This window comes from Olea europaea, unplaced genomic scaffold (assembly GCF_002742605.1).
Source record: "Olea europaea var. sylvestris unplaced genomic scaffold, O_europaea_v1 scaffold290, whole genome shotgun sequence".
Lineage (NCBI taxonomy): Eukaryota > Viridiplantae > Streptophyta > Magnoliopsida > Lamiales > Oleaceae > Olea > Olea europaea.
In genome coordinates this window covers 512376-522500 of record NW_019247561.1, presented here as the reverse complement: position 1 = coordinate 522500, position 10125 = coordinate 512376, and the positions used below count along the sequence as shown (strand labels likewise).

At 35.6% G+C, this 10125-nt stretch overlaps 1 protein-coding gene across 1 annotated transcript; it reads left to right on the top strand.

Annotated features, from left to right (window-relative positions):
* Positions 1-1953: 1953 nt before the first annotated feature.
* LOC111384342 (eukaryotic translation initiation factor 3 subunit H) lies at positions 1954-9243 on the top strand. Its single transcript, XM_023008614.1, has 11 exons — positions 1954-2130; positions 2585-2701; positions 3032-3135; positions 4931-4997; positions 5713-5846; positions 5969-6020; positions 6668-6739; positions 6829-6930; positions 6991-7058; positions 7769-7921; positions 8467-9243. The coding sequence occupies exons 1-11, from the start codon at positions 2044-2046 to the stop codon at positions 8522-8524; spliced, it is 1014 nt and encodes a 337-aa protein (XP_022864382.1). The 5' UTR covers positions 1954-2043; the 3' UTR covers positions 8525-9243.
* Positions 9244-10125: the final 882 nt, after the last annotated feature.

Sequence of the window (10125 nt, the reverse complement as noted above, 5' to 3'; positions counted from 1 at the left end):
TGGTGCACATCTCCAGCTCGTCTGGCAAATTTGGGAGTTTTGTGTCCCAAGGCAAAGAAGCCGGACCGCCGAATCTACTGAAAGCCGCCTCGAAAGCGGTTAAGATTGAAATGGTCAGGCGTGCAGAGGCTGATGAGGCGAGGGAGGAGGCTGCAAGGAGGCAAGTTGAGGTGGCTGAGGAGGAGGCTGCCAAGGAGAAACCTATTCGAGTACAAGGCAAGTCTCCGAGCTTCCTTGCTGGCAGGGAGGAGCCTCTGGCCCTAGCTTTGGTGGAGACCCTGCCACCTGAGATCTGAGGCGCCGCAGAAAGTTTTTATAGTCTCTGGACGGATCGGTGGTAGCTGCACGCCTCCTCCTATGATGCCACGGACTTGACCAGGGCTCTTGTGAGCCAAAGTTAGTTACCTTGATGAACATTTAGTTTTGCTCTCAAATTCTTTCTAGTGGAAGGATAGAAGCGAAGGGAACGAACAGTTGAAGCCACAGCGTCGCTCACTGATAGTAGGAGAAATTGACGCTGTCGATAGTTCGAGGACCAAAGTGACGATGAGTGATATATGAAGGAATATTGGGGTTGAGTACAAATATGACGTTGATTGATAGTTCAATGAATAATGTCCTAAGTAATAAATTAAGGACTAAATTAGCAAGTAAAGATAGTTAGATCACTGAACTGGCAATATTTAATAGTTAGATAACCAACTTAAACTACACTAATAGTTGGAGGGTCAGTCTAACTATTGTCAAAGATATAGGATGAAATTGGACACTTAGAAACATAGAGCACCAAATTGCCTGCAAAGATCGTGGAAGAACAATGAGGCGAGGACTAAAATAGCGAGTAAAGATAGATGGAAAAGCAAATAGGAAAATGAGAGAAAGATAAAGGACTAAATTAGATTTAAGGGAAAGATAGAGGACCAATATAAGGATACTAGTAGGTGAGGGGCAAACTATAGAGATCTAATAGTTTGGTGACTAATGAACTCAAATAATAGTTGGAGGGCCAATATAATGATAAATGAAAGATGGAGGACTACATTGGACTTAAGATAAAGTTAGAGGATTGAATAGCGGATAAAGATAGTTGGAGGGACAAATTGTCGAGACTTAATAGTTTGATGACTAACTTGAACTTAGCTAATAGATGGAGGGCCAATACGACTATGATTGAAAGATGAAAGACTAAATTGGACTTAACAGAAAGATGACTAACTTGAACTTAGCTAATAGATGGAGGGCCAATACGACAATGAGTGAAAGATGAAGGACAAAATTGTCCTTAAAAGTAAGATGGAGGAACAAAATAATGGGTAAAGATAGTTTGAGGGTAAACTGTCGTGTCTTAATAGTTGGATGACTAATTTGGACTAAACTAATAGACGAAGGTCAATTCAACTATGATTGAAAGATGAAGGACTTAATGGAAAGATGGGGGACTAAATTAGCTGGTAAAGATAGTTTGAGAGGCAAACTATCGAGTCGTTATAGTTGGATGACTAACTTGAACTGAACTAATAGATAGAGGGCCAGTACGAAAATGAGTGAAAGATGAAGGACTATATTGGCCTTAACAGAAAGATGGAGGACCAAAATAATGGTAAATATAGTTTGAGGGCAAACTACCGTGTCTTAGTAGTTGGATGACTAATTTGGACTAAACTAATAGATCGAGTGCCAATGTTGTGATGCTGAAAGATGAAGGACTAATTTGGACTTGATAGAAAGATGGAGTACCAAAATGGCAAACTATCGAGTCCAGTTAAATGAGTAACATGATCTGAACTAATAGATGGAGGTTCAATACGATGTTGAGTGAAAGATAAAGGAATAGTTTAGATTCAACAGAAAGTTAGAGGACCAAAATAGCGGGATAATGATAGTTGGAGGAGCGAACTGTCGATACTTGATAGCCCAAAGTACTCAGGCCCGGCCCATATTGGTTCACTTTCGGGAATCGCTGGGGATTCTCTCAATATCGCCATTGATTCCGTTACATTCTTCAGCACAGGCACATCGACTCTTTCTCTAGATAAGCACACCATGGCTACACAAGGACGGTCTTTTTTACAAGTGGCAGCAACGGAGGAGGCCGCCCCGCTCCTCAGAGTCGTTCAGATCGAAGGACTGGTACGCTGTAATTAGTTTTACTTTAGGATTATTTTCCAAAAAAAGAGAAGAAAAATCGAGGTCAAAATTGCTACCTGTTCACGACTTCAAAGAGCAAAAATTCCAAAAACGTGATTGCATATTGAAATTTAACGTTTAAGGAAATTGCTTCCGTTTGCTTATATTCTGTTAATTCTTTTTTGTTATAGATTGGGATTTTGGACTTCAAAACCTATCCATTTTGTTTCAGGTCTTATGACAGTGTGTTTCTTTCAAATTTAAAAATTTTCTAACTTAAGTTTCTTTGTTTAATTCATAGCTGAACTTATATCCTGGTTACAGGCCTTTGAGGCTTTGGGGCCCTATTTTACTTCTTGAGCTATTGTCTTTTGGGTAACTTCTAAAAGGAAATGACTAATGACAATATGTTTTTAAGTTTTTCTTAAGATTCTCTTTTATTAATTACTTTGTACAGGTTATTTTGAAGATAATAAAGCATTGCCAAGAATTTTCTCCAGCTTTGGTTACAGGACAACTGCTTGGGTTGGACGTTGGCAGTGTTCTTGAAGTTACTAATTGTTTTCCATTCCCGGTATACAAAATTCTGAGGCTTTTTCATTATTCAATCAATTATTATTATTTTTTATTTTTTTACTTTTTTTAGATCACAATAGGAAGCCATTGTTAGGGCTCCACTAACAAAAAATACAATTTTTTCAAAACTCATTTTTAACTGCACATTCTTCAATAAAATAATGCAATCGGAAAATCCAAAACTTTTCCTTTTTTTTTTAAACACATATTCTCTAAAAAATTATTATTTCAAAATACCTTTTTCCCAAAACCTCATCAAAATGGAGACCAAACAAGGGCAAAATTTGGACACTGTTCTGCCTTGTAATGGTTAAATATTATACTATAGATCCGGGAAGAAGATGAAGAGATTGAAGCAGAAGGTGCTAATTATCAGCTAGAAATGATGAGGTGCTTGAGAGAAGTTAATGTTGACAATAACACTGTTGGATGGTGAGTGGGTCTGCTCTTCCACCCATTTTATCCATATTTACCAATATATAAGCAGTTATTCTAAGAATCACAATATAAAAATAGTTCCTAATTCAACCATGCTCATGTTTTCTCTCTCTGAATATGTTTGCTAAAAATGACTGCAATATCCGTCATTTCGTGATCGGAAAGAACTTGCCTTGGGAGCCTGAGTGAGTTATAAATACAAAAATTCGAGATTAAGTTCAAAAATCCTTGTTTGTGATTCATGTGGCATTGGAGTCTTGAATTCATATATTTGGAAACTACTACGATCAGAGGTTGCTGGAGCGAATATAGCGGCTGAGTGGCATATGCATTGTGAAACTAATTGTGGGCAATCTGGCCACAGAATTTATCTTGAGAAGGGAACGAGAATTGGATATAAGAACAAGTTGAGTTAGTTTTTCACATCATGTGATGCAATTTATCTTGAGAAGGGAACGAGAATTGGATATAAGAACAAGTGGAGTTAGTTTTTCACATCATGTGATGCAATCCTATATTTGGTATTGACATGAGCATTTTAAGCCTGTTTGGTGGGAATTAAAATTAGAGTTTTAGTAGGTTTTGATAAAAATTAGTGAATTGTATGGTTGAAAAGTTGTAGTAAAATTAATTGTTGATTTTGACTTAAATTAAAATCTGAATTTTAATCGGTACCAATCAGGGATTGAATGTGCTGGGTGAAATCTTTTAGAGAATTTAGAGCAACTGAAGCTCTGAAATAAGGTCAATCGAGTGACTTCGATTTTCACTTGGTTAAATGTGGATAATAAACATGTATATGATGTACATAGGATTAATCTAATAATATACACGGTAAATTTTAGTAAACCACCAAGTGGGCATGGCAATGGTTAAGGACAACTTAAGTGGATAACAACTAAGGTAGTTGGGGCCATGGTTTAGTTAAGCCTTTTGAGGCTTATGGCTCGAATCCTGCCTCACGTGAGGCTTTTGGTAAATGCCTCTTAAGATTTTTGCGTTAAATTCCATTTTGAGTCTTATGCGTTGACTTTGTGAGGCTCACGCCTCAAGAAAGTCTCATTTAGACTTTTAGGTGTTAACCATTTGTCTTGTCTTCTCACCTTTAACTTTTTGGGCTATTTTTTAAATGAAAAATGCTTTATGGTTTTTTATTTTTATTTTCTATTTTCTTCCTATACACGAAAAGGCTTATGTTTTATTATAGGTTTTTGAAGGTGGTTTATAGTTTATTATGAGCATACTTTTCTATTATTATAATTTTTTTAATTTTTTAATTAGTTTGTCTTTAGGCTTATGCCTCAAAAGGCCTTGAAACTAGCGCCTCGATTCGAAGGTAAATTGTCTCGGTGCTTGATTAGCCTTTGCTAAACATTGGTTTGGGCATGTGTCGCATAGACTTGAAGAGGCTTCATCCATAAGGATGATGCAGTTTCTGTGGATTTAGTTAGAAGAGGGAAGGAATGGGAAGGGAAGACTAAAATTGTGGTTGCTGAGGCTCCAACTGGATCTTCTAGTGGATGTAATTATGAACCGAACACAGTGGTGAAAAAAGATCCATTTTGGCTATCCCAAAGTTACCGGGAGTAATGCTTGCTTTGTTTGATCTTCTTGTTTTTGTGTCGTCGAACAATTCTTTAAAACAAAAGATACATGCTCTAGCTAGTGGTCCATATTATATCTTCTGTTAGATTAACAGTGACATATCTTTTGCTTTAGTCAATGAAGTGCTTATTTTAACATACATTTTTTACTGTCTACATTATTCAACTCAACGAAACTTTCCCAGGTATCAATCAACATTATTCGGCTCTTTTCAAACAGTGGAACTCATAGAGACTTTCATGAACTATCAGGTAATTATCTCTGCCTTTGCTTTATCTTTTTCATTCTCTAGTACTTTTCTGGTCCAACCCTAGAAGGGAAAATCACACATGAAAAACTTCTCTTAGTAGTAGTGATATTAATTTTTGAAGGCAAGACTGAAATGCTTTTAATTAGATCTTTACTTTCCTTGGTGACCTCTCCATTTTGAGCTTCATGCCTTCTCCAGAGCTTTGGAGGCTTTTAAATTTTATTTTAGAACACAAAAGAAACCTAAACAATTTGTGTTTCTAAGTATCATTAATGTAGAAAACCTTGTGCAATGAAGAGCTTCTACTCTTGGCTTCCTAGCAAATGATCTCTAAAGACAATTTTGTAGTGATTTTTTAGGTCGTTGAATCATTAAATTTTTACTCTGTTCTTTCCTTATGTTTGATTACTAAAATTGCTTTTCTCCTTATTATTCGAATCATATCTAGAGATAAAACAGATGATTGTAGGCATGATCATCTAATGCATTTGAAAGCAAGGCTTTATACTTCAAGTCTTGGTTATATAGTGCACGCTCTTTAGTTGCTTGCCATGCTATTTGAGACATTCTGGGCTAGACTACATAATTTGGAACAGCCAATTGGCTCTAAACAATTTTTACCAAACTGACATTGAATGTAGCAGTACGATATGTTGCAATCTCACCATATTGTTAGTTTTTGCGTGCCTAACTTCTGTTATTTCTTCTGGTTGCAGGAGAATATTAGGCGATGTGTTTGTATTGTTTATGACCCATCAAGATCCAACCAAGGCGTCCTAGCTTTGAAGGCTTTGAAGCTTGCTGATTCATTCATGGATCTTTATAAAAATAATAACTTCACTGGAGAGAAGTATGCTTTACATTTCTGCTTTTTTGTCCTTTCAAAGATGGTTAAAAAGGATTCTTTTGTTTCTTTAGTTACCCTAGAGGATTATAACTAATTTTATTTTCTAATAAGGGTTTACTTATCAGGTTGAGGGAGAAGAATCTTTCATGGGTGGATATCTTTGAGGAGTTCCTGTATGTCACAGATAATCTCTTGTTCTCTTTAAAGCCATTCTAGTTTTCATTTTGACACTGTTACTTTTAAGATCTCTTCCTCTGTATACTGCATATCATGTAGCTAACTATATGTTTTTCTGATGCATCTTTTGCTTGAGTTACTTGAATATATACTTCCAAGTTCTCTCTTTGTAATTGAAATTTCAGAATAGGCTCCTTATTTTCTTCAAATGTAATCTGCAAAAGTTTGTACTTATTTAGAAATTACAATAACTGGAGCTTAATTTATTGACTCAACAATTAATGACCATTAATCCATCATTTTAGAAGGCAGTTTCTGTGATATGCATGACTTTAAGCTCCCTCCTCTTGAGGTAAATTTAAATTTGTGCTTAGGAACACATGGTACCTTGTCGTATTTGTTTTACTTTACCATGTTTTGACTTCTGCATGAATATTAGTTCCTGCTTTCTTTTAGTCCTCATATAGCCATGTAATGATGTAAGCATATGGGTATCCTGCATCATTTTGTTGATTCTATTTTGGTAGGAATGGTATGCAGTAGCATGATAATTTGTCTCTTACAGGAACTTTTAGAGGTGGCAGAATATTAGTAATTTAGTATACATGTTGGCGGTGTCTTTATTTTTTATTTTTATTTTTTGACAGATTAAGGTTTCAAATTCTGCTCTTATCAGTGCTTTTATGACTGAACTGGAGACTGATACTCCTGTCAAACAGGTAATCTTGTTTTTCCTTTTCTCTAAGCATACTTCTTGTTTAAAGTAAATTTGAGTACGAGTTATAATATATTTTCTGTCACGTGATAGTGTGACTATGATAGGTTGCAACTGTCCACCAATCCATTCTTAGAGAGGAATATGGAGTTTCTAATCGAATGCATGGATGATTTGTCAATGGAGCAACAAAAGGTCAGTCTTCGACAGGGCATAATTTGCTGAGCATGTGACATGACCCTTTTTCTTTTTCAGTTTCAATTCTATTATAGGAATCTTTCTCGTCAACAAGCTCAGCAGCAAGCCTGGCTTCAGAAAAGAAGGTAACTTTTACTTGGGCTCTTTTTCTTGTTGATGTTTTCAAGTTTTTTTCTTCCTCTTCATTTTTGTTTTTTTGTTTTTTTTTGGGTTGGTTGTGGTGTGATTTATTGATATGCAAACCAAAGGAGTGTCTTGGGTGGCTCAGAAGGTAGTCTAAAGTAGAATATTAGATGAAAAGAAAGAGTATCGTGGTGGGCAATTTTGAGATCTCAAGGAAACGGAGAACTGGTTGGTATGATGTGATACTGATAGAGGTTATTCTACTTGGTTTTCTGCATTTGGGAAAATGTAAAGGAAAGAGGGCAAAAAGTAAAAAAACGATGGGACCCTGTATAGCTGGACACATGGATTGTTACCAAGTTCATTCATATAATCAAGCTAAGAATGTGTTTTTCAATTCTTAAATAGAAGTGGTCAAGCTGGAAGGACTTTGTGCTGGAGCATGAACCAAAATTTGGTCTCTGAGTTAATATTTGGAGGGTACAAAGTTCTCTGAGTGAAAATGATCAATTGAGTTGCTACGGGACTTGAATATGAATTTCTTTGAACTGAAACTTATTCTCCATATGCATCAATATTATGTCATGTCTAGATATGTATATGAGTATATCTCCCCCCAGAAAATATATTTAGATGATAAAGAGATTTCTATTGAGGTTGCATGTCAATGTCATTCTTTAATTATTCTATGCTTCATTAACATGTCCTGTAGGACTGAAAACATGTCACGAAAAGCTGCTGGAGAAGAACCATTGCCCGAGGAGGATCCTTCAAACCCGGTTTTCAAGCCTATCCCCGAGCCTTCACGATTGGATAGTTTTCTCATAACGAATCAAATTTCCAACTACTGCAACCAAATTAACGGGTATATTTTATCCTCTTCCTTCTGTGCATGAATCTAATTTTATTCATAACTGGTGCTTGTCTATTCTAATAACTCTCTGTTTGAGCTCAAAACTTGATATAAGGGTGATTAAAAATTTATCTTGTTTCATGCCAACATTCCGTGAGTCTTGTGCAAGGCCTGCCATCTTAATGTTCTCTATCAGGATGTCAGACAGACTGGATTGGAAGTATGATTTTTGAAATTTTAGAATGATTATGATAAAACATTCTATTGATGCTCTTCACATCCCATTGTTGACGTATGGGTGTGGATCTGTACCACATATTTAGCCACTTCATTTTTACTTTTGATGAGAATAGTTACTCGTGTATACAGATGCCTATTAATCAAAACATCACTTCCTTTTTAAGCATGTTGCTACCCATTTCTTCATTGACATTCTTGTAAGTAGGATATACGCTCCTGTGCCAGGTTAAGATTACATAATTTATCCAATGTAATTGTTATAAATTGGTCTATACTTCAGAAATTGATATCATGTTATGTCGACTTATGGCATGCAGTGTTGCTGGACAAAGCTTTAGTAGACTATATCTGATGAAGGCTTTGCATGAGGATTGAGCAAGTGCTAGCAGAATGAAGTCTCACGTTTTTGGTAAAAATAAAAAATAAAAAATCGATGTTTTTGCTATATGGGTCTTCTTTATTTAACTTTTGGTTGATCCCTTGTGCTATTATCCAGACGCATATTAGCCATTAGATTGACAGGCATGAGAAGTCAGCATTTCCCGTAGTCATAGAATCGACTTTGGTTTGTAAAAGCAAGAATTGAAACTGTTTTATTACTTTGCATGACATTGTGTCACTTGGACCTGCATCGCGTCTCCCCCTTGACCCCACCTCATTAAGCGTGTTTCCCATAAAAATCCTTGAAGCCTGTGAATTCATTATTAGGGACAGATCCATGAAACAGTTGTAACTACTGATATTGCACTGCTATGGCTTTCCCTGATTCCAGCCTGACCCGATCATCTCCGGTGGCAAGAGAAACTGATATGAATCCGAGAGACCGGTCGTTTTGAACCAAGATTTTGAGGCCTCTTCTTTAGAGTTCAAAGTATTCAATCAGAATAACCGGATAATCCGGTCGTTCTGGGCCCATGTATAGTGATGTTTCCTGGATTCATGCCTGTGAGATGTATAATGTGAAAAGTGGCAGAAACTATGGACTAATGTGATTACTGTAATTTATCTTTGTTTATAAGGTTTGTCGACAAAAGATAAATTGTTTCCCTAATTTACTTTTAACTTTCAAATGAAATAGTTCTCTAGTACTAGAATTCAGAAGTACTTGTTCAAGATCTGTTTGTCCATTTCGTTTCGAGTTTTTGAAAAGGAAAATCAACATACAGTATAGAAACCTGGTGAAGTTTTATATGCGAAAGAATTAATTTTTTTCGTCATTTAGTTTATATAGATCAAGTCCAGTTATAAATAAAACAAAACGGTGATTTTGATGACAAATGATTCAATTAGAAAGACGAGTGAAAGAATTAAGTACAAAAGAAATAGTGAGATTTATTATTATTATTATTATTGCTAGATAATCAAGATAGCTATAGTAACATTCTTTTGAATGAAAAGTAAAAAATATAATTCACATAAATTTAATATAACAGACTAATCTGAAAAATTCGTTATTTACAAAAATTTTTATACGGTCTGATTCTTAGCGAAAGTTACACCTCTAACATCTGTAATGTATGGAAGTCAAATTGTACATTTCTCAAGTGAATAATTTTAATCAATCTTTAATTAGTAGCTCTTCCAAAATTGCCATGTTCAACATGTATGCTTCTAAGTGACGATTGTTGCTTCGTTAAAGAGCTGCCTAGTTAGCCATTTTCGATAAAGTTTTTGATTAAAAAAAAAATAGCAATTGTTGACGTCAGAAAATGATTAGGTCGATTTTTGTCAACTTAATTGATAATTAGTAGGAGGTAAATTGCTTCAATAGTCATAGAGAGGAGTTTTGGCATTGATTGGAGTAATTTGAAAATGTGTAGAAAGAGTTCGGTGTTTGGGGGGACAATTACATTCCTATTTATAGGCAAGAAACAAGCAACTTTGCTGTCCAAAGTCAAATCAGCTATAGTGATGATCTTAATACGCATGCCATTGAAGGAAAAACTGCTCCTATAGAAAGTACATAATGAAAATGT

What these genes read in the sequence shown, in the direction of transcription:
- LOC111384342 (XM_023008614.1), top strand. Translation starts at nt 2,044, where the DNA reads ATGGCTACACAAGGACGGTCTTTTTTACAAGTGGCAGCAACGGAGGAG. An exon ending in TCGTTCAGATCGAAGGACTG is followed by an intron (nt 2,131 to 2,584) that starts GTACGCTGTAAT and finishes TACTTTGTACAG; the next exon opens with GTTATTTTGAAGATAATAAA. An exon ending in AATAACTTCACTGGAGAGAA is followed by an intron (nt 5,847 to 5,968) that starts GTATGCTTTACA and finishes TTTACTTATCAG; the next exon opens with GTTGAGGGAGAAGAATCTTT.